Below are 27227 nucleotides of genomic sequence, written 5' to 3'. Positions count from 1 at the left end.
TAGATTTTTTTTGGGGGGGGAGGGGAGGCTAGTCCAGGCGAGGAACAGAAGCTTCCCGAGAGTGTTGATTTTGTGAGTCGAATTGGATCGAATTTTACCTGCGTCTCTAAAAGCAGGTTTCTTAAGATGGCCCTGTGCCACTTTGGGGCGCATGTAGATTTCCATCTACAATTTTTCCGTCTAGGTCAGTATTCCCCCTCCCCCTCAGCCCCCCTCCCCCCCGCAACATCTACCTAGTTAACAGCATTTTGGGGGAGGGTAGGTGCCTTTGCTCTTTACAAAAGAAAAACAAACCAAAAAACACGTGCACCGAAGCTGCAATAATAGCCAAGTTGTTCCTCAAACCCCCCTCCCATGTGAATGTTGTGATGTTAACTTGGGTTAAAATACTGGTTTTTAGGTTAAAGGTTCCATACTTCGTGTTAGTCTTCCAAATGTTGGCATTGCATGTACCTGGTTCTGTGAACCTTTAGCTGCCTATAGGGAGCCCCATGTGCTACATACAGGGTAAGAAGATGGGAATTCCTTGTCCAGCTCCATATTTGGCAGTTAATACAGCATTAGACGTGTGAACAAAATTTCTAAGTAAACATTTGGCCTCGTTAGTATCCAGTTGTCTTTTTGATGCCCCAAATTCCCAGTCTTAAAAAATAGGCGGTGTGATTAGTTTGAACTTCTTAGAAGTGAATTATGTGTTTCTTTGGTGATGGTACCTTTTCATTTTCTTATTTTTAGAACTAAGTCACGTGTAATCCTTGTGTTACGATTTAATCTCCAAAGGCTTTTTAATTTTCAAAATTATCAGGAATTGTAGGTAGGATAAAGACCTCGGATTGCTTACTATCCAACAGCTAGTCAGGTTGCAAATAATTGGGGTTGAAATATTAGTCAGTAGTGAACAGATATAAAGAGTGGAGAGAATCAGAATGCCTGTGGGGTGGCTGGGGATCAAAAGGAGAAGGAAGGAGAAGGAAATAAGTCTTTCATAACTTGATAGTAGAATTGAGTGCTCAGCAGCTGAGCACTTGAATTGTCAGCAGACAAATCGTGAGTTGGAATAGTGTTAGCACTGTTCGTAGCAGGAAATATTTATTATCCATATTTCACTAATGAGAGATCAAATATGAAAGTTTCCATAGTAATTTGTAAAAATCTATAAATACTAACAATGTCTTAGGATTCTTAACAGCTTCCGTATCCTGCAGAATTACTGCTGTTGATTACCTATTACCAGGTTTGAAAATTCTTTCCTAGGTTGCTTTAAATATGACTTTCTTCCCCACTTATTTTCTGCTGGGGGAGTGGGTAATGGAGGTGGAGAATGACCACTTTTCAAGACTGGTTTTGATAGGTACAAATTTAACGGTTTTTTTGTGAACTTTAAATACGGCAGAATTTAATCAACAAACATGACTTAGTTACTCTCCATTGGTAGACCTTTATTTAAGAGCTGATAGAACAAATTGGTTCTTCTCCCAGAACTCTGGACTGGCTTCAGAAGCAATAGTGTCAGTTTCTTGATTGCTGTACCTCAGCTTATTATTGTTTAATTTCAATATATTTTACTCTCTTTTAATATACCATGGTAGGTATGTTGGGATGACTTTTGGATTTTCTATTATGTTACTATCCCCTGCTTTTTAACTCCTCCCAACAATATCAAATAAGTGAACAATTGGACTTTAAAAATGTTTTATATTCTTGTGTCTTTGGATATTCTTGCCGTTGTTTTTATCCAGATGTAATGAAAACACCAGAGACAGGAGATCTGATTTCAGTTCTCTCATAACTGAGGGATCTTGAACTCCTTGCCTTAGGCCCTCTAAACATCAGTTTCCTTTTCTGTAAATGAAGCTAATATCCTATCTATTTCAGGGTGACAAAGGAAGGTGTAGGTTACTTGTGAAACTTTCAAAACATAAACACATGCTTTTATTTTTTATTGGACATCAGTTTCTTAATGCTCAGTCACTTTGAATAGTTTTTGAACTTAAGACCATGTGGAATTTCGGAAGGTTCTAGTTTTAATATGCAGTTAGCTTTTGAGAAAGTATAACACTAGCCCATGGTTCGGGGAGAAAGGGCCTGGGCCTGACTGGTATGAGCCCAGGGTGCAGGGCTATAGAAGGGAAAATGGAGTAAGTTTCCAATAGTAGAGATAAGGTGTGTCCTAGCATAAGCATAGCCTTGGGTAACAGTTCTTTTTGGTGAAGAGAACTGCATCTTGAAGAGATCTTTTTCTTTTTATAAGAAGCAATGTGTAGCATATAAAACTTGACAGTGCTGAAAAATTGTTCCTTTAGATTATTTTCTATTTTTCTAAATGTCATTTTCTTTTGGTTTCTTGAAGATCTTTTGTTTTTTTTAGATAAGATGGCACAGTATTTCGACTTTTTAGCATTTATCGTTTTGACCATTTTCTCCAAGAATTGAAATAGCCAGCAAAGTGTGACATGAATTTTCATGTCAGAAATTTGCAATGACTGAAAAATTTTTTCCCCTCAGAACTACTTGAGCAAAGATGCCCCACTCGAAATAGATGGTGGTCAGGCTGCGCCAGGCTCCTTGAAGGGTGAATATTTGGTTGTACATTTTGATGCTTGTATATAATGGTGGTGTTTGCAGCCAGGTGTTTTAAGTTAACAGTTGTAGTATTTATGATTATATGTAGATCTAGCTATCTTATCACTTTATGGAGAGAAGTTTCTTTAATACAAATAGAGACGTCATTTCAGAGATCCTTGTGATTTAAGAGCATTGATGAGATACAGAATTATTTTGTTTTTTTTTCTATTGAAATCTGCTCTGATAATTATTTTGCTATAGTAAATCTAAAAAATTAATTTCATTTTCTTGTCTAAGTGCATATAGTGTCTTCACGTTATTGAAAGTATATCTTAGTTACAAATTTTATACTGCGTTTTTCAGGTTTTTTTCCCGTATGGTTTTGTAGTTTTTGACCACATTTTAATGACTGCACATGAACTGATGTTTCATGGTTGGGGTTCAGTTTATTGTATTTTTGTTTCTGAGACCATAATTTAACATCAGGTTATCTGAAAAAATAGTACTGTATCAGGTAAGCATATCAGATGCTTTTTAAATTACCTCTTGGAAACATTAAAGTTGGAGATTGCACCTTACAATCTAGGCAGTCAATTTTTCTTTATTACTCTTTCTCTATGCATGGTACTTTGCTAGTCTCTTTCTCCCATCTCAGCCTCCTCAATTTTATCTTCAATTAGTTGGCAATATTTAAGCACACTCAGACTTGAACCATTAGTGGTCACTAACGTAGGCATATACTGTCAGTACTTTTTTGTTTTACTAATAGTGATGAATGAGTTTTCACACTTTCGACCTATAATCTAGAACTATGTTTTCTAACCAGCTCTATATTCTAGAGCTATGTTTCCTGTCTGTTAGATGGTAATCAGAAAGTAAATGAAAATTTTTTAAATATGATTTTTAAAATTACAAAGTTAATATGCTCTTTTTAATACTCAGTGGCATTAAGAATTGGAATGTAGCTTTCCTTTTTTTCCTAGACCCATAATACGTGCCTTGTAGATTTCTTTCTGTAGCGTGCTTTTTTTTTTACCAAAAATGGGACTTGGAATCATTCTACAATTTGGATGTTAATGTTTAGCTATTGTGGACAGTATTTCTTGTCTACATTTATAACTTTCCTATTTTTCCCTATTTTTAATGAGTGCATGATTTTGTGCTTTATATTTGTGCCATAATTTAGTAAACCATTTCCCTCTTCAAGAGCATTTAGACTGAATTTTTTTTCCTTTCGTGGCAGTGAACGACCTTGAATATACATCTTTGTGCAATTGTGCATGTATTTCTTTGTAATGTCTTAGAAGTGTGTTTACTGTTCATTTTTATTACTTTGACTAAAACTGAAATTACATCTCCAAAAGGTTAACAGTTTATATTTCCACCAACACTGTTTGCAAAAGAGCCTATTTTCCCACACTCTTAACAATATTGGACATTATTAATCATTTTTATTTTTGTTAATCTAGTAGATGAAAAGAAAGATGGTGACTTTGAGTAAATTGCCTTTTGAACTATTGAACAGTGTTGATTTCAGGATACCATGTGCACTTACTAATGCTTTGTGTGCAGTAGAGCAGGGGTGTCACAACTGTGGCCCACAGGCCAACTGCGGCCCGCAATCCATTGTGAATTGGCCCGCAGCAAATTCCAAAAATATATTTAGTTTACTTAAATAAACCAGGTGAGGCAATACATACTTCACCTCGAGTGAGTGGCCCGGCTGTTTGTGTATTTTACTGCATATGGCCCTTGGTGAGAAACGTTGAAAAAAGTTTGGACACCACTGCAGTAGAATCTTCATAAATGTTTGTGAAATGATTGACATAATGAAGCATAATTGTATTGCGAAATTCTAATAATTAAGGAATAATTTACAAACAGTAAAAAACACTGTGGGGGCTGGCCCGGTGGCTCAAGAGGTTGGAGCTCCATGCTCCTAACTCCAAAGGCTGCTCCGAAGGCTCCGAAGGGAGCCCACATGGGGCAGTGGGCTCAACCACAAGGTTGACTGTTCAACTCCTCAAGTCCCTCAAGGGATGGTGGGCTCCGCCCCCTGCAACTAAGATTGAACACGATACCTTGAGTTGAGGTGCCCCTGAGCTCCCGGATGGCTCAGTTGGTTGGAGCGCGTCCTCTCAACCACAAGGTTACCAGTTCGACTCCTGCAAGGGATGGTGGGCTGTGCCCCCTGCAACTAGCAACAGCAACTGGACCTGGAGCTGAGCTGCGCCCTCCACAACTAAGACTGAAAGGACAACAACTTGATTTGGAAAAAAGTCCTAGAAGTACACACTGTTCCCCTTCCCCAATAAAATCTTTAAAAACAAACAAACAAAAACCACTCTATGTACAGTTATTATATGACTTTGGACAGACATGAACAATCATGAAACCACCACCACAATGAAGATACAAGATAATTCCATCACTCCTGAAGTTCCTTTATGCCCCTTTATAATCATTTCCCTTCTACTTCCAGCCCTTGATTTGATTTAGCTCTATATAGTTTTGCATTGTACAGAGTGCATATCAATAGAATTATATAGGATTAATTTTCACTTTGAATAATGTTTTTGAAACATTCATGATACTGGATATATCAATAAGTTCTTTTATTGGTAAGCAGTAGTAGTATGGACTTAAACCACAATTTGTTTATTCATTCATCTGGCTAATTGTTTTTTTGTTTTCAGTTTTTGAGTGTTTATTAATAAAGCTGCCATAAACAACATAATAGGTCTTTGGACATGTGCATCATTTTTCTTGGGTAAATATGTATGAAAAAATTGCTGAGTACTATGAGGTTTGTATGCTTAATTTTATAAGAAACTGCCATACTGTTTTCTGAAGTGAGTGTAACGTTTTTTTCATTCCTACCAACTTTCCCCATCTTTATAAATGGTATTTTTAGATTCTGTTAGCCATTATTATAGGTGTTTAGTGGTATGTCATTTCCTCATCGAAATCTAGAAGCATTAGGAGGAGCTGGTCAACAGTGATAATGCAGAACTAGAGGACTGAGGAGAGCTCATTGGAGTTTTGAGAAGAATTGTGACTTTCCATAAAATTATTATACATTCTAGGGTAAGGTCAGATTATATTTGAGAGGGGAGTACAGAAGAGGAAGAAGACTTAGACCAGATTCGCAGTAATTTAGGGCAAAATATGATTAATAAAGTGCCATGATAAAGACCTAAAGTACTTTGAGAATTCAAGTGAAAGACAGTTATGTTCTGTTGAGCAAACAGAACAGATTTTCAGGGAACATTATTTTAGCTGTACCGAAATGAATGCATAGCGTTTCAATCATTAGATAAGAAGGTATGGAATGAGTATTCGAGTAGGAGTCAAAGGTCTTAGTTCTTGTTTAATAGGTTTCTAGAATCATAGCATTGGAGCAACCTAATCTAATTTTGTTGGATATTTGACTATTTTACGATATTTCTGTTAAATTGTTCAGTTAGTCTCTGGAATAAATGCCTGCAGTGATTGGGTATTCATGACATAGCTCTGTTCAGGTTATTGCACTATATTTATTTGGGCCTAAATCTACCTTCCTATAATGCCTGTTCACTGTTTAACCAGTATTTAACTTGTGCAGGGTAGAACAGAACTGTCAGCTCGTTTTCGACATTTATACTAATGTAGCCTGGGGATTTTTGCTTTGGGGGCAGCCCCATTATACTAGTGATTCACTGAACTTTTATCTGAAATAAACAAAAAAACCTAACTATTTAACTAAAAGCTGAAGTTTTAGTCATGGAAGGAATAGAGGTTGATAACTTTGGTTGACAACAGTTTTTTAAAAAAATAATTATTTTGTAACTGAAGAACACTGAGTATATTGTCGGATATGAAGCCCAATGTGACTTTCTTTTCTATTGTATTTGTTTATATGTGCACTACTTCTCCACTTCTCAGTGGATACTAAGAGATTCAGAAAAGATGGTGACAATTGACAGCAGTTTCCATGGAGAGCTGGGGTAGATGTGTTTCAAGAGTTAGTCTAGGCAAATGGAGAGGAAACTTTTTTAAGAAACAGGAATGAACGAAAGGATATTATTGAAAATACACAAGCATTTTAAGTGGGATGGACAGAGTTGGAGAGTAGAATGATGTGAAGTAGCTGAAGCTTTGTAAATTAGGGAAGCTAGATATAATCATGTTGGTATCTGGATGAATAAATAGGATTGATAGTTTTTAATTGATGACGAGTAAATTTTACATTATGCATCCCAGTATGATAGCAATCTCCACATTTTCAAATGGAGTTTAATACATGAAATTTCACTTTCTCTAAAAATGTATTGAGGATAATTACTCTTTGGAGGTGCTAAAGATTAACAACTTTCTGAAGATTGTTTTTGGACTATCTTGGCTCTCTTTATTGAACTGCATTGTCTTGTAGGCTTGACCAGAGATCACTTTTCAATTTATGAATTAGGAAATTGAGAGCTAAAAGGTCATGACTTTTTTCCATAGCGTTAGATAAAACCTTTTTCTTAATCCTATGTTCAGAGGTTTGCTTTGGTCTGATAAATTTTTAAAGAAATGGAAGGACCCAAGTCCCAGAAATTGCTTACCTCTGAGTTGATTGCTTTGCTGTGAATGATAAAAATGGCACATTTCTTCTTGTAATCACATTCTGAATGTGTAATTTGGCCCTTTTGTCCTTCCTCTTGACCTTCTTACATACACTGGCTGTGCATGAATGATAAACGCAAACTTATATTACTCAATTTTCCAAGTGCTAACCTACCTAGTTTCTTGGTTCATCTGTAATTTATCCTTAATGCTTCTTTGATACATTCCTCATTAATTCAACTGTTAATTTCCCTGCTCTTGGGGGAAAAGGAGAAAGATGGCAATTGTTTGTGTAGAACACATAAGTTAGTCTGTCATTAAAAAACATTAATCAGTGAGGTTGCGCTTTCCCTCCAAATACCTTTACTTTCTGCTTGATGTGATTGATTTCCACCAACTAATTATATTTTAGCCCTCCAAATTTTGATTCCCTTTAAATCAGAGTTACAGTAAAGTAACTAATCTGTAAGTTATATTGAAATCAATATAATTATTTTAAACACCATTCTCTGAGTTAACATTTTCATTTTATCATCCCTGTGGGAGCCTCCTCCATCTTTAAAAAGTGGACTCTGCATAGGTAGTTGATTAGACTTTTACCAGGTTAGCATTGCTTTTCTCATTCACCATTTTAAGTTCACTTTTCAACTTACCTCCTTTGAATAAATAATTTATTGAATAATAGTTAAGTAAAAGCTACCTCAACTGCCTATCCCCTTGCCTAGCTCTGATCTAACTGGATGATACGATCATGATACTTTAGTGGCTGTCCAGGTGGTGGGTAATTTGAAGCCCCTGTTGAAGTTTGTTACAGTAACTTTTTAGTGTATTTTGACCCTGTCTTTGGTATTGATAGGTGTATTTGGTACCTTTTTAAAATTTGATTCTATAGAAGTGACAAAAATGGTAGGTGAATATGTACTTTATAAATGTGATGGGAGATTTGGGATAAATGACAATGTTACTGTAAAAAAAATCTGGAAATAACAGAGGAGAAAAAGGAGTAAATGAGAATCCCCAAACCCAGAAACAGTCCTCAATAGTATTCCTGCCTTTAACCATTTGAACAAAACTATTTTGATTTTTGTACATAATTTTTTTATTCAGAGGGGAAATTAGTATCTATATCTTAGTATTTTTTTTTAACATCGGTTGTTAACTGTATTAAAGTGTGTGTAGTTTCTACATTCTATTTTATAAAAGTTTACTAGATAAGTTGTCTGTTTTTTCACCATTATCATTCCAAATAAAAATACTAGTATGTTGCTTAGTTTTGTTACTTTAAATGCAGCAAATGAGAGTCCTTTTATGTATTAGGGTGTTAAATTAGTCCTTATTGGAAGTTTCTCGGTTTGGGGAAGCTAATGGCACTTGAAATGACAGTATCTGATTCTGTTTTGTGAATTAACTTAAAAAAAAAATTGAGTTCCTTTAATTGTATGTGGTACTGAATTCAAGGCAGAACAAAGACTGTGAAGAGCAGACTGGCAGGATTGTGGCCTGAGTTTACTCTGATCTCATGGTTAAAGTACAGATGACTGAGTGAGAAGCCACTGAATGAATTTTTTTTAAAACAAAGTTTATTCTTAAATGTACCAAAAGCTTCAAGACAGCACTTCATTCTAGCTATAGGTAACAACAGATGCTCTGGCAGAGAATCCAGATGTTTAAACAGGAATGAAAATAAGGGTCACCATCACCTGAGGCACAAAGGAACAGCTTACTTTCTGCCAGATTTCTTAATTATACCGGTGGTCAGGGCGTCCTTCCCCATGGCCTTCACTTTAAGTTTCTCCAGCTTCTTTTCCTCTTACCTTGTTGGCTTGCTTGTTGGGCTGTTTAGGGGGCTTCTTGCTACTGCCCCTTTCCCATACCATGCCATTGGAAGCAATGAATTAACTGTTTTTGAAAGCAAGAGAGACAGTATGTAAAAATTCAGATTTGGGGGGCGGGTTTGTAGACTGAGAGTTTTAGGACAATTATAAAAGGAAAAACAAGGAAGCTGAGAGAGCCTTGTGTAAAAGTTAAATTGGGAGTCACTAGAATTGTATAGAGCTAATCTTACCTGTAGGTTCCATTATGATTGGTATCTGATGTTTATTAAAAAACACCCGTCACATTTATAATGATTACAGTGAGCTTTCTTAGGCTGCATAATTTTTTGTTTAAAGAAATCAGTATTGAAATTTGTTAAACAGGAATTTAAACGCCATCCTGATTTGTCCAATTGATATACACTTAGATATGAATTTTTTTGTACTTTAAGTGCAATAAGAAAGGATGCTTTTGTATATTTTGTACATATACAAGTAATTTTAAAATTTCTTTTTTTTCCTTTCCCTTCTCTAATTCCTATGTTTTAATTTTGGTGTCTATAATTTGTTCTGGTGGCTGTAAGCATATATAAATCATTTACTTTAAATGATGCGAGGTTGTGTTTCCAATTTTATTTTGTACTTGTGTTTCTTGACCTTAACTTTGAGATTTCAGCTTAAAGGTACTTTAGCATGGCGCATAATCCATTCTGTTCCCGTTTGCTTGTTTATATTCCATGACAGGTTATAAACTCTTTGAGGGCTTGAGTCCTGTTCCCCAGTGTGTTTCATTTACTGTAAGCAGTGCGTGGCTGGTCATTAGATGTTTAATCAGTAAAAAGAAAGATTGGACTTAACACCAAATGTAAAAAACTGTTATCTTTGAGTACTGATATTTATTGCTGATTTTTATTGGTAATCATTATTGTTTTGAAAACTGAAATAAATTCCCAGAAGTAGAGAGAATGTAAAGAAGATACAAGTCAGTACTTTCCCATAAGTGTAATCTCCCAGCCCTGCCTTGTGCCCTATACCTAGTTTTCAAAAATAAACCACTGGAATTCAAAAACGTACGAGATAATGGTCTCCAAAGGAAGAGGTACTCTGAATGGAAAGACTTGGTTATGGTGTTCATCAGTCTGAAGCGGCACTAGACTCCTGGGAATAAGAACTGTGCTACTACCCCCTTTTGAGGGATAAGCGAGATCAAGAAATAGAGACAGGAGATGCAAATGTTGGACATTTCCAATAGTTGCTGGGAATTTATTGTTTTGCTGTTGTTAACTACTTTTTAATACATGTTATTTTCTTTATTCCCATATGTATGGCTCAGAAGATTTACAAAGATGACTTTTTAATAACTATTCTTGTGTTTGCTTCTTTAGCATTTGACATTGTGCAGCAAAGAAATGGTTATGGAGAAGCCCAGTCCGCTGCTTGTAGGGCGGGAGTTTGTGAGGCAATATTATACTTTGCTGAATAAAGCTCCGGAATATTTACACAGGTAAATTGTAAATGGATTATTTTAGTATTTTTATTTAGATTTATTTTCTTGAATATCACTTTACATCTTGTCTTTCCTGTCTCATGAACCGACAGTATCTTGCAAACCATGTCCAATATTTTAACCATCTGATGGCTAAAATCAGTATTTTTGAAGTTTTTAGATAAAATCCACAGTAAGAAAAACGCTTCACAACTTACTTCGCATTTACATGTGTGCATGCATGTGCGCAAAATTATATACTCTGGTACTTAATATTTCATTTTTTAAAAACTTTAGGCTTGACATCATCTTTTAAAAGTTCTCTATAGCAATGTTAGGAAATGAATCCATTAAATGATTGTACTTGTGAAAGTTTCTTCTGCTTGATCTGCAAGACAGTATTGCTTTGTAAAATAGCAACAGTCGCCTTGTTTATTATTTTGGGGAAAGTTGGATTTGTAAGCTTATTTTGTCCAGAGGTTAAAATGAAATTAATTTATATTTTGCGTATATTTATAGTTTTTGTTCTGATATATTTTAGCAGGTGGAAGCTAAGTGAGACTTTTGTAGGTATTAAACTTGGCAAGTGTTTGTTGTAGAAGACGCTAGCCAAGTGAGTTAAACATACCTAGCGTACATAGTAGCTATAGGTGGGTCCTCTATGAGGATCCTGGGTTTTCTAGACTTTGATTTTGCAATGTGCCTTACATTATTAAGTGTGTAATATTCCATGTTTATTCCAGGAGGTATTTTCATATAACTACCTCCTCCATGCCCCAAAATGAATACCTGTACATTTCTCTATATATAAAAATGAAGACATCCTTGTTGACAGTGTGGATGGTGGAGGTGTGTGGGGGTGGAATTAATAGGGCCTTTCACTATTTGAAATTCAGTCTTTACAATGTAAGCATTAGCATTTTAGTCACAAAAAAAGTGACTAAAAAGTAAAATTTTTACTTTTACATTTTTTTGTAGTCACAAAAAAGTAAAATTTAAAACAATTAGGCTCTCCACCATCACTTCAAACAGCATAAATGTTTTACATTTATTTAACTTAGGAACCAATTTCTCTGTTAATGAAAATTTAGTTTTGTAATTTTTCAGTTGTTAACACTAATAAATATTCTTACACGTGCATTTATATGCACCTTTCTAGTTATTTTCTTAGAATAAGTTCCTAAAAATAGAATTGTTAAATCAAAGGCTTTTCTTATACATGCTTATGTAAGCCAAATTATTCTCCAGAAAAATAATAGCATTTTGCATACTTGCCAGTAGTATATGAGAGGAAATAGTTTAAACTTGAAAATGTGAGTAGCAGTTAAAAGCATGGACTCCGGAATCAGGCTATCCAGGTTTATGTCTTTGCTGCCCCATTTGATAGGTGTGTGATCTTAGGTGAGTTAATTTAACTTCTCATGAACCTCTAGTTTGCTAATTTAAATAGTGCTTATTTCATGAGGTTGATAGGGTTAAATGAATCAATGTATGAATTAATACATTGAGAAGATTACTTGGCGTAGAAGTCTTAACATGTTTTATTACAGTAGGAGTTGAATTCTCTATTAAAAAGTTAACTTTGCATGTTTGATAACCTTAGTTTAGAAAGATACTAATTCTAATTGCTTTAGGTAATGCCACAGAAAACATTATGTACATACAAGTGGAATAAAAATATTAACAAGAAATTGGATGTTGAAATAATGTAGATTTTTTTAGTAGTCTCTGAATTATTTCAATTTTAAATCAAACTAAACTTTTAATCTAAGCCTTTGCAAGAGTTAGTAATTGTTTGAAACTGAGTAGAATGTTAAGCAGCATCTAATTCCCAAACAAATCTAGATAATTGAGTTTTTGTGTCTAATGGAGGAAAAATGGATCAATTACCATACCATCAGTATTTAGAATGTATTTTGAATATCTCATTCTTCCACTTAACAAAAACAGATGTGATGAGAATTAGATGAAAATAGCTAATTGACTATATCATTGTGCCAGGCATACTAAGAATTTTATGTGTCATTACTTATTTAATCTTTACGAAAACCCTGTGAGATGGTAGTTACTGTTCCATTTTATAACCAAGGAAAGTGAACTTAAAGACCATAAGTATGCTCAAGATTACACAACTTATGAGTGAAGGAGCTGGACCTAGAAATTAAGTCTGTTTGACACCAGAACGATACTGCCTCTTAGACTTCTCTTAACAAGTAAATGTTAATCATTATCAATGGTTTTACAGGTTTTATGGCAGGAATTCTTCCTATGTACATGGTGGGGTAGATGCTAGTGGGAAGCCCCAGGAAGCTGTTTATGGCCAAAATGTAAGTCTCAGTTTCATATACATTTTAGATTTTTGTGTGTGTGTTAAGGTAGAGATTTCAAAAATAGCTTTCTTGTGCCCATTAATTTCTTTTTGAATGTGATCATTAGTTGTAACTAGAATTTGTGTTAACAGTAATTGTCGATTATGCTTTGAGTTCTTATAAACATTTTGTGTTAAAACACGGTATTATATTGGGGTGGATACAAAGGAGAAGATGGGATGTTTTATATCCTTGATGTAGTTTATACATGAAATGGTTGAGACTGTTAAGTTTATACAAAATGTAGACTAAACCTTATGTTACAGGAATACATAGAAGTATGTGCTCTTTATAGAGACTTTGTAGAGGATGTGGGACTTCAGCTAGATTCTGAATTACTGCATTTGACCTTACCAAACGAGAAAATTGAAAGTAGAAGAAATGGCATCAGCAAACACACAAACAGTAAAGTAAAATTAGGTGTGAGGTCAAGGAGTAGTTAGTACATTTTGAATGACTAAATACTTAATACAGAATAGTAGGAGAAAGCAGTATAAAGCCCATATTACTGCAATAATATGAGACAGCCATTGTGATTTCTTGTATAGAGAGGTGACATGGTGAATGTGGTGGTTTAGGAACATCATTCAGGCACATAGCATTGTGGAATGGATTCGAATGAGGCAGAAAAATTAAATATTCTACATGTTGTGAGGAAGTCAGTGAAATTCTGTTGTAGTGTTGTATGGGTAATGCAGTATCACAAGAGTTTTTATTTCTTTCCCTCCTTCTCTTAATAAAGGATATACACCACAAAGTATTATCTCTGAACTTCAGTGAATGTCATACAAAAATTCGTCATGTGGATGCTCACGCCACCCTGAGTGATGGGGTCGTTGTGCAGGTCATGGGTTTGCTGTCTAACAGCGGGCAGCCAGAGAGGAAGTTCATGCAGACCTTTGTTCTGGCTCCTGAAGTGAGTGTTCATTTCACTTAATTTACTTTATGTGATTTTATTTGGCTGTTATTAGTTGCTTGATGTGTTTAACAAGTTTCTTCTGACCAGTTTAGATATACATGTAGCTTTTTTGAGAAATTTGTACTGGACCTGTTGATATAATTTGAGGGCTGTTTGTGTGTGTGTGTGTGTGTGTGTCTGTGTGTGTGTGCATGCTTTGATTATTTGGAAGGTAAAGTCAGATACTGATACAAATGTGTAAATAGATCAAGATTACAGTAATAATACAAAAAGCATGTAATGTTTAATAGGGTACATATTAAACAAAATGGAAAAGTTCCATTTAATTGGTTCTGATTCTCCTACATTGAGTAGCCATTTTTGAGTTCCAATATTTGAGTAATCTTCTGTAGTTTATTAACATCATAGCCTGTTCAACTTTGGAAAATTACATTTGAGTCTACGTTATTTCTATAGTATTAAAATAGAAATTGCATATGCCATGTAATTTGTTTTTTTAATGTTATGCCACATTTATGGGTATTTATGGCATATTTGGATGTTTTTTCTATAGGGATCTGTTCCAAATAAATTTTATGTTCACAATGATATGTTTCGTTACGAAGATGAAGTATTTGGTGATTCTGAACCAGAACTTGATGAAGGTGAGGTTACTTTCAGATGGAAGGGCTCTGTCATTACTCCTTAAGGACATGAAACTTAATAGAAATGTCCCTGTGTCGTAAAGAGTCAAAATCTCTCTTCTCTTTTTTTTTAAATTTTTATTATAAATGATGTAGGTGTTCATTATATGACCTTATATAAAAATCAGACATAGAAAGTGACAAAATTCCCCTCAATCTCATTCTCTGTAGATAACCAAGAGTTTGGTGTGCCTATTACGGAATTTTGTTGGATACTATGCTTAACCAATATTTACTTGTCTAAAAGCGAAATTATGCTAGCTCAAAGTTTGTTTTGTTTTTTACACTGTATAATTTTATCATTATTGCTGTATCGAATAGATGTGACAAAGGAAACTGAGTTATGGCTTTAATATCATTTATTTCCTACCCTTTTCTTACTAATAATAGATTTTTTTTAATAGGGTAAATACCAAACTTCATCTTGCTTATTCTTCCATTTTTTTAAAGAGAAATGGGAGTATTGCAAATGAATTGCCTTTGTAAGAATATGCCATTTTTATATTATCATATACTACCTTAGACATTAAAAATATATATATCAAATTGTGTGTAAAGCCTCTTAAAAACGATGTGGTGTATTATGTATTGTCAGAATCAGAGGATGAAGTAGAAGAGGAACAAGAAGAAAGGCAACCATCTCCAGAACCTGTACAAGAAAATGCTAACAGTGGTTACTATGAAGCTCAACCTGTGACGTAAGAATAATGTTTGCAAGGCTAAATTTGGTCTAAACTATGACGCAGGTAGTTGTAAAGTGGTTTTTATTCCTAGAGTTATTGTTGGAAGTAAATTTTTGATAAAGTTATCTATCAGGCCAGTGTTTGAGTACTTACTGTGCAAGAAGTTTGGAAATAATTGTTTTATTTAATTAAAAAATTGAACACAGTTTGGCTCAAAGCTGATCACTTACTTATACTGCAGAACATTTGGGACAACGCAAAGAGTGAGCATTTTATTTTATTTTTATAAACATGGGATTTATTTATAGTTAGTACTAAAGTAAACATTTTTAGTAATCCAGTTTTAAAACAGAAAAAAGGCTGTGTTTGAGTGTTTATTCCCTTCTGCCTTCTAGTTTTTGTTGGACTTTTGCTTCAAAACAGCTTATTGCTAGTTATGTCCATTAGATTGGAGAAATAACTGAATTTTATCTTGTTTGAATTGATCATTTCACTCACACTGAAAAGTGAATGAAATATTTTATTGTAGTAATGGCATAGAGGAGCCTTTGGAAGAATCCTCTCATGAACCTGAACCTGAACCAGAATCTGAAACAAAGACTCAAGAGCTGAAACTGTCAGTGGAGGAGAAGAACTTAGAAGAAATAGAGGAGAAATCTACTTCTCCTCCTCCTGCCGAACCTGTTTCTCTGCCACAAGAACCACCAAAGGTTAGATCAAAGGAACACTTTAATCTATAACATCACACTTTCGTATTTGATGCCATTAATGAAGCATTACCTTTGTTCTATTATGTTAAATTGTTTAATACAGTTAAACTGCTTTTTTTAATGTATATAAAATAAGCTGTGGGTTTTTTGTAATCCCAAGGAAATCCCATCCCCCACCCCCCAAAATACCCTTCAGAGTGAAATTTAGGACTCTTTGTATGCAGTGTTTGGTACCTTACATGAAATTATTCAGGTCCACATATAAAGCTGAGAGTTACTGTTCCATTCTCTATTAAGTCCTCTACGCATGGATGCAAGGAGTCATGCAATTTCCCAACAAACAAGTTGGCTTATTATTAGAAGAGATACGTGTTATTTCTGGTTTAAATGGGAACACTTTCCTTACTAGACCAGTTAAATTATCTTGGAAATATGAGTGACACCCATAGTGTATCATTTAAGCCTATCTAAAACTTCTTTTATCTTTCTGTAAAGGCAACAGGTTCAAGTATATTTGGGTAGTGAGAGGAGAAGATTCCTTGTTTAATTTGTGAATGTTTGTTAAAGTTTCCAGCTAGTCCTTTCTTCTTTCCTATCCTTCCCCTCCCCCTCAACACCATCACACACCCTATTTTTCTCTAAAAGGGGAAAGAAATTGGTTCTATTAGGCTTTTATTTTCTAGCATGTAGTTGTTAGTGGTTTCGTTTGCCACTTGCTCATCTACTGAGAGCATATAGGAACTCGCTGTGGATTTATTTAGTAGTTCAGACAAAACTGTCAAATAATCTTGCATAATGAGATTTTGAAAACTGGCACATAGACTGGCATGTGTGTGTGTGCCTCTCTTTTAGGAGTCCTCCAATATAGAGCAAATAGTTTAGCAATGAAAAGAAAATATATATTTGGAAGTTTCCCTATAGGAATGTTGGTGGTTTTCCATGATTAGTAGTCTAGGTTTGTTGCATTTCCTGCAGGCTTTCTCCTGGGCTTCAGTGACCAGTAAAAACCTGCCTCCTAGTGGTACTGTTTCTTCCTCTGGAATTCCACCCCATGTTAAAGCACCAGTCTCACAGGTAACCAATCTGTGAACACATTGGATTGTATCCTTGTTACATTGCCAATTGCTTATCTATTTTTATACTTTTTAAAATGAGTCAATCACAAATTATGGATTAAATATACAAAACATTGTATTAAATGTCAGTGCACCCACTTTAAATGCCAAATCTCCATTCATCATCTACATGGGTGGTATTTGGGGCTTGGGTGTGTGAAATACAGATTAAGTTGGTTTTACCAACAAATATATACATATATGTTTGTAAAGGCTTCTTCAATAACCAAAAAAAAGTTCCTTTTTAAGTTTTAAATTTTATTTAGCAAAAATATTAAGGAAGAAATTTGAAAAAGCACCAAGTAGTGTGGCCTTATAAAGAGTCACTGTATTTTAAAAAATAGAATACTTTTCAAAATACACTGCCTAAGCTCTCTGGCTATAAGTGGTTCACACCGTTTAATTGAAGCCTGTACCAACTTACGACTGTAGTGTTCACCTTAACTGATCATTCCAGTATTCTGCTTTTTGTCTGTTTGTCATCTTACCCATTTCAGAGCTTTCAAAACATTGAAAATAAGACACTGGCTACTATATTAGGTACAGTTCAGAATTAACTAAGTTTAAATAAAGTTTATAAAAGGTGTGCAGTTCTTTTCCCTACATTTGAGGTAAACTTCATTCTACTGGAAAATTTACATTTAAAAAGGTTAGTGCACATACAGTTGTTTGTTACATACCTTACTGTGTTTTGTAAACAGTGAAACTTTGAGGTTTCAAAAGTGGCTAGTAACTATAAGACAGTCTTTCTGGTGTTGGTACACATAATCAGGTACATAATAGGTATACATGGCCTCATGATACCTGTTGTTTTTTTTGTGTTTTTTTTTAGTTAGTTATTTAGGAAATGTTGAGTAATTACCTCATCACAAACCAGGATTCTATCCTATCTTAATAAAGAAAATTAATTTACCAAGTATTGATTATGCTTTTCAACCCATCTGAAGACCTGATAGGTGACTTCTGGATTTGCTTTGAAAGGCTTGATTTTCAGATTTTCATTTGGAGTCTTGGATTGTTACTTCATTTCAGAGAGTTTTCTACATTTATTTTAAACTTAACTGCTATTTAAAAGTTAAAATAACTGATGCTCATTATATACTAGGCATTGTCAAAGCACTTTATGTTCATTCTCATCTAATCCTCATAACCACTCTGTGAGGGTAGTTACTATTCCTTTTTCACAGTTAAGTAAATTGAGACCTAGAGTACCTCCCCTAAATTCAGACAGGTGTATAAGTAGTAGGGCTAGGCTTTGAATTTATGCAGTTGGACACCATGGACACCAGACTCATGCAAACCTATAGGTTTCTTTAGACCTTTAGAGGGGAATGTATGGAATGTATATCTATTGACATCAGAGAAGAAGAGTACTATATTTAAGGCATGTCAAAATTACATATTACATTAGATCTTAGCCTCTTGCCCAGAGGGAAATTTTTTTTTTAAATTTAAGTTTTTGAATTGTAGGAGACTAGTTTGCATTTCCCAACCCACACTCTTCTTAAAACAAAAAATTTAAATGTTTATAATTTAAACTTGAAATTTCTGGTCTCTTTAAGCTGTATTTAGAATGGATTCATGAGTTTTTCACTTGACTTAATAATATACCCTTCAATTTTATTTTACTTGGTATAATACTCATTTCCTTTAACATTTTTAGCATAGATTATTAATAAATGAAGAATTAAATCTAATTCTAGGGTATTGGTAGGCATTAATTTAGAAGTAGGTAAGTTAATAGCTTGGTAAGAAAGATTTTGTCTGGAAATTGATTAGTTCATCTAAATAGCTTATGTTAAATTTAAGGACTTTTTTATTAGTTGTGCCTTTACCTGTTATTGACGTGATTTGATGGTTCCGTTTTTATTTCATATTCTGTTTGATTTTAATTTGTGGGATTTGTAATGTGAGCGTACTTTTTGGTTACCTGGAAGTAATTTTAAGGCCCTAAAATAGTATGTGGCATATTACCCGTTTTATGTCATTGGAGTAAATTGTTTTAATCATGAAATTGAACCTGAAGAATTTATAAGTACATAGCTGGCTTAATTGACATATATTAATCAGCCATTGAAAGGATTTTGTTAGGTTTTTGGTTTCATATTTTTTTTGCATTGGCATCATATACATACTAAAAGGTTGCTAAGTCAGTGTATGAATCTGTAAGATTGTTGAAAATATTTAAATTTATGTTTTCACTTTGAAATCCTTAAAGGATAATGAAGAACTTTTCTGTTTTGCTACTTGTAGTTATTTTTATTTGGGTAATCCTGTTTTGAAAAGAATTTGAATCAGTCAGGGCACCTCAAGTTCTTTGATAACATTTGGATTGAATGAGTGAGGTTTTTCTGAGACTTTTACATTAAAAGGTACATTTGCTGTTTTTTAAATTTCCTAAACATACTAGCTGCATCAAAACCTTGTTAGAGTATCTCTGTTCTTTAATTGTGTATCACATTCATGCTCACGTTGCATTTTTAGGCTCCCTTAGTTGAAGTTTCTAAGTTGATGCCTTTTCTAGGCATCACATTAGGGGTCAAAATATCTTATAGGAACTGTCTCAGGGCTGTAACTTAGGTTTTTTGTCAGGCATAGAACATTCTTTTACCTGATCTGAGTTCGAGAACTATAAATGTAATTTAATTTTAAATGAATCAGTTGTTACTAAACATCTATGTCTAACAGCACTGTTTTGGTTCTTTGGATGGTGTAGAAATAAATTAAGATATGGTCTCGATAGAAATACATACACATAAATAACTGAAAAAACTGGAGAAAGTTAAAATTTAAAAAAAATTTTAACTAGCAAAATTCTAGAACATGGGAAGCAACTTCATCATGTTGAAAGAAATGGGAAATCTACATGGAAGAAACTAGAATTTGGGAAAAGGCAGGCAAATCTGTTAAAAACTGGTAGGATAGGAATTATAGTGGTTACAGTGGGGAATATCTTTTATAATAAATTACCATTTTTGAAGGAAGCATAACTATCAAAATTTGTCCTTGCAAATTATAATATCTCAGTTACATAAATGATGAAAGTTTGAGCCACTGTCTGGACTGAAGTCCTCGGAGATGATCAGAAGACAACACTAAAATTACTAGCTTTCAGGCTTGAGGACATGTTCTTCATATCCTGCTGAGGTTTTCAGCATTCTTTGAAGGTGCATATGTTTTGTCTTTTCCTTGGACCACAAATGTTTGGGCGTAGACAGCCTGAAGATGTTGGGAATGCTGAATTTACCATTGTATTAAAGAAAAGGTATTTATTTTTCAAACGAGTAATTAGCAAAAAATGCATTAAAATTTTTAAATAGCAATTAAATATACAAAAATATGAAAAAGAAAAGGTAATCGATGTGGATGTTATTGTTTTAAAAATAATTACTTTAATTATATGTGTTTAATTCAGAGTTAGCAGAAAACTTTTGGAAGGCATCTTAAATGTTCTATTACTCCCCGTCACCCCCAAGAAGCAGTTAAGGAAAATTGTTGGGATCAGTCCTTAAATAAATGTATACAAACAATAGAAAGTTTAAAGGACTTCTTTGACTATTTGAGATGCTATATACACATTCCTATCTTGACTTTAAAGTAGTATTTTTAGGTGCTAGAGTAAGCTTGTATATTTTAAACTATCAAAATACTGTTTTTCAATATTTATTTATGGAGCAGGGCTTAGAGGGTATTACTGAGCACTTAAATTTGAAGGGCAGCAAACAAGAAAATTAGAAAGTATGTGTCTTATATTCTTGTCTTCCTAAGATAAAGATGGCTTTTTCTTTTGTATGTGTGTTTACATGGAGTGGCTCATCTCGCATTTTTGTAATTTTTGTAGCAATACTTTTTATGCTGTCTCAATGTGGGTGTAACTTTATTTTTTAGATGTGGTTGTAAAAAACAGCTTATTGTGAGTTATATATATATGGCCTTTAGTGGGAAAACAATACCTACCCTACAGTCCTAGATTGGTACAGAATATCTATAAAAAAATATTTTTCATGTATGTAGGGCAGACACTATGTTAAAAATATTCTAAACTTAAAGTTACCATTATGCCTTAGTGACTTGTTGATAGTTGCTTTAGTTGGTTTTTCTCCTAGAATGTGTTTCTTTATAAGTTGTTTTTTCCCCTTGTATTTTATAATGTGTTTTTTTCCCCCTTGTATTGTAGCCAAGAGTTGAAGCTAAACCTGAAGTTCAGTCTCAGCCACCTCGAGTTCGTGAACAACGACCTAGAGAACGACCTGGTTTCCCTCCTAGAGGACCAAGACCAGGTGAGTCAGTCCCCTTCTTGTAGCCTTTAGAATTTAGCATTTAGTGCCTGAAAAGTTAGGAAAGACTGAACCTAAAAAAATCTATAATGTGTTTTATACACAAATTCTTTTATTTTCAAAATGCTTAAAGGTTTAAGTAACCTGCTCAAAAAGACAGTGTGGGACAAAACAACTAGCTTTTAGGGGAGGATTAGTTGAGATGCCATAGAGACATGAATTTTGAAGGTGTAAAATAATTTTGAGACAAATATTGTTTGGTTATTGTCACTGGTTCTAAGAATTCAAAACCGAGCTGCCAATAACCTACTCTCTTACTCTGCTTACTTAGCACTCTTATCTCTTCACAGATAAAACATAAGCACACCCTGATTCTTCTTATTTTATCTTAGGTTTTAAGTAAGTTGCCATGATTTTTGACTTGTTTCCATTGTTAGCTAATATATGTAGCACCTCTGTTTGAATTCTATAAGTATGTTTAGATTGATTTTGGGAGGAGGTGGGAGATAGTATACGTCAAATTTAGAATATGTCATTTTTCCCACAAAAGGGAAATAAATGGTATGTTACTAAACCAGAAGTCATGGAAGCTAGGGTTTATCCTAGTTAGCCACTGAGTGATCTTATGTGAGACCCTTAAATTATGAGCTCTTATGCCATTCAGTTATTAACACAAATTTTTCTTGTGCAATGCCTTTCTTATATGCCTGTGTTCCTTGTGTTAGTGGGAGGATCAAGTAAGATTTATATGTGTGTGTGTATATATGAACACCATAACATAAAAGGCCATATACATGAGGTATTATTACTGTTTAAATTTACTAATTTGACCATAATTTCATACAACCAAAGATTAAGAAATTTGTGAATTTCAAAATACTAAACAAGTATATCTCACTGTTTGGAATCTATTTGGCTCCTGGGTGATGGCAAGAGTTTTGTTAAGGAGGAATACTTATACTACTAACATTTGACTTTCACATAATCGGATACGTAGATCTAGAAGAAGGGACTTGAGCAATCTAGTCTATACCCTCACTTTACACTTTAGTGTCGTGTTTTCTAACTAACCTACTAATAATAGGCACTTTCACCTCTGTTCATGGAGCTCACTATCTTGTTAAACTGAAACAGGAATATTAACATTCATTGCTTTGAACTAGTTTTTATATGACATTGTAAACTTTAATATCTGTACTCTTCCGTTTCTTAGGTAGAGGAGATATCGAACAGAATGAATCTGACAACCGTAGAATAATTCGTTATCCAGACAGTCATCAACTTTTTGTTGGTAACTTGCCGCATGATATTGATGAAAATGAACTGAAGGAGTTCTTCATGAGTAAGTAGCTTATTTTGCTTTGTTGTAAAATTAGCAGGAGGATAATAGAGCTTTTTTGTAATGTAATTAGAATTTTCTAAACCGTTCATCTGTATATACTTTGTATATTTCCAGGTACTAATCAGTTATCAGAAGGGAGTAGAAGACTAGATCACATGTTTCCCAGTGACTGTACTTACTGTTGACTGTCCTGGTTCTATAGAGGTTAGAAGAAAGAGCTGGATAAATCAGACTTAAATTTTAAAAGGGGATTCATTTGGCAAATACAAGTCAGACATAGAAATGTCATTGTCTTTCTAAAACTGTACAGGTAACTTTCCTTTTGAAAGGTGTAATAAAGATGCCGAAGTCAAACAAAACAAGCAGTCCAACTTGTTGGTATCTTAGGTAAAGGACCTATATTGAGTGAATGTACCTTAATTGTCATTGGATATAGCCGTTTGCAACTTTTGAAATGGATCGAGGAGATTAAGGTTATTCATCCTGAACAATTAAGGCCACAAAGGATTCTGTTAAAATATTTAACCTCTGGTATAATGTATATTTTCACAGGTTTTGGAAACGTTGTGGAACTTCGCATCAATACCAAGGGTGTTGGGGGAAAGCTTCCAAATTTTGGTTTTGTGGTTTTTGATGACTCTGAACCAGTTCAGAGAATCTTAATTGCAAAAGTAAGTGACCTACAGGGCATAATTCAAGATAATTCAAGCCTTTATTATTCCTGTTTTATATAATATTAATTTGGTACATTTTAAAAGCATATAGAATCCTTTTTAATGGTAAAGCTAAAAATAGTTCACTATGAAATGGTATTAATGCAAAGAATAAAGATTTGTTAGTAGTTTTAAAGTCTGAGATGTAGGTCATTTTAAATTTGTTTCTTAGAATTTTCTTACTTACATATGCAAGGTAATACTTTACTATTGCTGTCTAACCTGCCCATGTAAATCTTTTTCTCCCCCTTTAAAGCCAATTATGTTTCGAGGGGAAGTGCGTTTAAATGTGGAAGAGAAAAAAACAAGAGCTGCAAGAGAGCGAGAAACCAGAGGCGGAGGTGATGATCGCAGGGATATTAGGCGCAATGATAGAGGTCCTGGTGGTCCACGTGGTATCGTGGGAGGTGGAATGATGCGTGACCGAGATGGAAGAGGACCTCCTCCACGAGGTGGCATGGCACAGAAACTCGGCTCTGGAAGAGGAACCGGGCAGATGGAAGGCCGCTTCACAGGACAGCGTCGCTGAAGCCCCCTTGTTGGCAAAGTCTTGGCAGTGGTACATTATTCATCGTGTTTGCATTCTTGTTAATTTTTTTTGGCTTTGGAATGTGACACAGCCTTTTTGATCATTTCTTTGATGTGAAAAGCATCTTTTGGTTATGAGTTAAATTGAGGTGGACATTATTTCCCCAATTTCACAACAAGATTCACATTATTAATTTATAAATCTAGACTTGGAGAATTAAGGACTAAGGAATGACCATATCTTAAACTATCTACAACAAAATGAACTTTTTAAAAGGACATGCCCAACTGAATTCAGGTCCTTTGAGTCAAAAAAAATCCTCTGCTGCACATTTTGTTTAAGTGTTACTGTTTCTGCCTGTTAATCTTGGAAACACAAATAGTGCAATTTGTGCAATTGGAGAATCTTGCCTTTTTTCTTGGCTCCCCCTAAAAATACAAACCAACAGAAACTTGTTATGCACTCATCAAAATGCACTAATGGGTACTCTGAACGCATTAACATTGACATCTGCAACAGGAGGCGACGGGGGAAAAATATTTCATCTTTTTTTCCAGTAGAGAGTAGTTTGTGAAATGATGAGGGCATTTTATCTGCTTGCTGTGACCAGCGTGTGTACACATAAACCTTAACAAGACTACAAGTATATTCCAGAAGGAGATCATTTAGTTATGAACTAAATAACAAAAATCAGAACTTCAAATGTCATGGTCTGGAATATTAGACCAGATTTAGTAGCTCCATATCTAAGGTTTTTCTCCCTGCCCCTCTTGAGTACAGGGATGGCTGGCTGCTCAACACACTCCTCCTCCCAATTTTCCTTTCTTTAAGCTGTGTACAGTGAAAATTGTCTTTACTGTATGTTTGTTCTCTGGTAATGTAATAAGCATGATGGTGCCTTCTATTAATACATCATTCCAGTCTTGCTGGTAATTTTGTACAGTATAGTGTATGAATTGCTGTGCTGCAAAGCCAAACAGCTGCAAAATGTTGAAAAATCATTGAAGTGTATAAAAATTGCAGTATCTTTAAAATCAGTAAAATTGACTAGCATATTATTTACCTTGTTCTTCAGTTAACGATGATGTGTTCTCTGTGTTGAGGAGGGAAAGGGAAGGAGGAAATCGGTTATTTGAGTAAGTCTCTTGACTTTTCTTTTAGCATAAATGTGAACGGTAACACGTATCACTTGAGGTGCTTGGAAAAGTCTGTCAACTTGATGTACAGTTTTAGTGACATTTTAAAAGCAGTCAGATTCCATAAATGGCAAGTAAACCTGAAGTGAGGATACTGCAATTTTCAGAGAGAAGAACAGCAGCTCTTAAGTGTTTGCATTTTCTATTTGGGGGGCAGGGAACTGTCATTCATTTTGCACAATTCTTGAACTGATGTCAGCACCCAAGTGGCTCTGAATTTAAGTCTGGGATGACATCTTTTATTTTTACATGAATCTCTAAACAATTCTGTGAGCAAAGTTTATAGCTGCTGGATTATTGTCTGTCTTTATAGCAAGTTCCAGTAAACCACAAGTATGGCAAAGGATTTTCAATTTTATGCTTGAAGCATTTGGAAATACCTGATACCAGTTTCTGATGTTTCAGGCTAGGAGTGGGGAAAATAAGTGTGACCACTTAAAGCTGCTTGTTAGCGTGGAAGACTTCTCCATTCTATCTTGGTAAAAAACAAACAAAAAATGCACTTGACATAATAGCAAACTAGTTTTGAATTATGAAACTTCTTGCTATTTAGTAAATTAGCAAATGATGCACATATTTTGTTTTTCATGTACTGGGCAATATAAGTAAAATCAAATGTCTCCTGTTTTCCCTTGAACGGGGTCTTCCATGTTTGAGGAAAAAGTCTTGCACTATTGCATATATTTTGGGGACACAGATATCTCAGTTTCCATTTTGGGGGGCATAAGGATTTTTCTTTTTCCTGTATAAAACACTTTATACTTTCTAATGTATAGTACTTGAAGTTCTTACCAGAAAATTGAGTTTTGAAGCCTTTATTCAAACTACTCTTAAATAAGTGGTTTGTCGTTTTTTAAAATGTATTTTTCCTTTACTCTTTTATTTTTTTCCTCCTCATTTTATGTATATAAAATTTGCAATCCAGGATATTGCCCTGCCATTCATGAAAAGTGTTCTGGCACCAAAAGTAATGGCAAATGTTAAGTGTAATAGAAAATTAGAAGAAAGAGCCATTCAGCTTCAGTCTTTACGTACCATGAATAAAACATTAAAACATCACATGGAGAAGTTTACATGGTGATTGTTCACCTGCAGTACTGTGGACTTTTAACATTTTGTCCCCTTTTCAGTGAACCAGAGTAAAAATATTCATCTACCATTACCGTTATTTGCTGGGTTTTTTTTTGTTTGTTTGTTTTTCTGTTTTGATGGTAATATTCTATCCTCATGACACTATTGCAACCAAATTGGCTTTACCATCTTGGCTTTAGTAGGTATAGAAGAAAATGGATTACCATCTTTATTGCTGTAATGTGTTAAGCATTATATGCTAGTAGAATCTAGTTTAATTGTTTCAGGTGGAAAGTATTCTTTCAGTTTCCATTTTGAATGTGTTTGGACTAAACAAACAATAAACTACTGATGTCTGCAGCATTTACCTGTCCCTAATTTAATCTGTAGGTTTGTGTTCCAAAATATTTTCTCCCAATACATTTTACACAACCTAAGTAAAAATAAGGAATTGTTCTAAAACCAATTGTTTATTATTTGTGAAATTTGATGTGTAAAAAGTAAAACATTTAAGTATTCTTGGAACATTATTAAGAGATCTATCCCAGTTAAGTTGGATAGCTGTCTACAAGTTAAAAGAATGTTAGAACAAAATAATAAGTAGTAAGGAAGGTGAGAATGATCTAAAACAGACTACTCAACATTTATTAAAAATAAAATCTTGGATTTTCCAAAGGATTGCTACCTCACATCTCAGAAGAAAAGAAGAAAAGGGATGGGAAGTTTGAGGTTACCTGAATTTACGGACATGACCCAGTTCAGAAAGTGAAACAAATTTTTGACAGGCTCTAAAAGAATATTAAAGGAGAAATAATCATTTAATCATATTTATGAATATATACTTCAAAGAAAAAATGAGGTCCTAAAACATGTAATTTCAGAACTAGAGACTTTTTCTTCGTTAAAAGGGATGGTATGATTGAATTTTTCTTGATACATTCATAACAGTGTTTATGAAGATTCCTTAAATCAGACTTCACAGATTTATACTAGAGAGAACCTAGAATCACCATTATTTAAAATATTCTTAAGGAAGAAAGACTTAAGATTTTTATAAATGTATATTAAACTTTCAGTTTTCATTATAATGCTATGACATCTAACTTGGCTGTGAAAATTTTTTTTGGAGGGGATAAAATGTATATGCCATGCTATATTGAAAACAACC

General features: G+C 34.2%; 1 protein-coding gene across 8 annotated transcripts in view; it reads left to right on the top strand.

Annotated features, from left to right (window-relative positions):
• Positions 1-26422, top strand: part of G3BP2 (G3BP stress granule assembly factor 2) — a 71590-nt gene extending 45168 nt beyond the window's left edge. For 4 of the 8 annotated variants that reach the window (XM_081050004.1, XM_081050003.1, XM_081050002.1 and 1 more), the window contains 11 exons: positions 10352-10470; positions 12698-12779; positions 13564-13737; positions 14294-14384; positions 15019-15121; positions 15636-15816; positions 16792-16890; positions 21109-21211; positions 22422-22550; positions 23103-23221; positions 23520-26422. In XM_081050004.1, coding sequence (XP_080906130.1) covers positions 10376-10470; positions 12698-12779; positions 13564-13737; positions 14294-14384; positions 15019-15121; positions 15636-15816; positions 16792-16890; positions 21109-21211; positions 22422-22550; positions 23103-23221; positions 23520-23792 — 1449 coding nt within the window. In that variant the 5' untranslated portion in view covers positions 10352-10375 and the 3' untranslated portion in view covers positions 23793-26422. The remainder of the gene's footprint in view (positions 1-10351; positions 10471-12697; positions 12780-13563; positions 13738-14293; positions 14385-15018; positions 15122-15635; positions 15817-16791; positions 16891-21108; positions 21212-22421; positions 22551-23102; positions 23222-23519) is intronic. The other 4 variants (XM_081050007.1, XM_081050008.1, XM_081050006.1 and 1 more) reach the window with 1 other exon arrangement.
• Positions 26423-27227: the final 805 nt, after the last annotated feature.

This window comes from Rhinolophus hipposideros (assembly GCF_964194185.1).
Source record: "Rhinolophus hipposideros genome assembly, chromosome: 1".
Taxonomy (NCBI): domain Eukaryota; kingdom Metazoa; phylum Chordata; class Mammalia; order Chiroptera; family Rhinolophidae; genus Rhinolophus; species Rhinolophus hipposideros.
The sequence above is the reverse complement of the archived record's forward strand: the minus strand, read 5'-3'. Positions and strand labels throughout refer to the sequence as shown.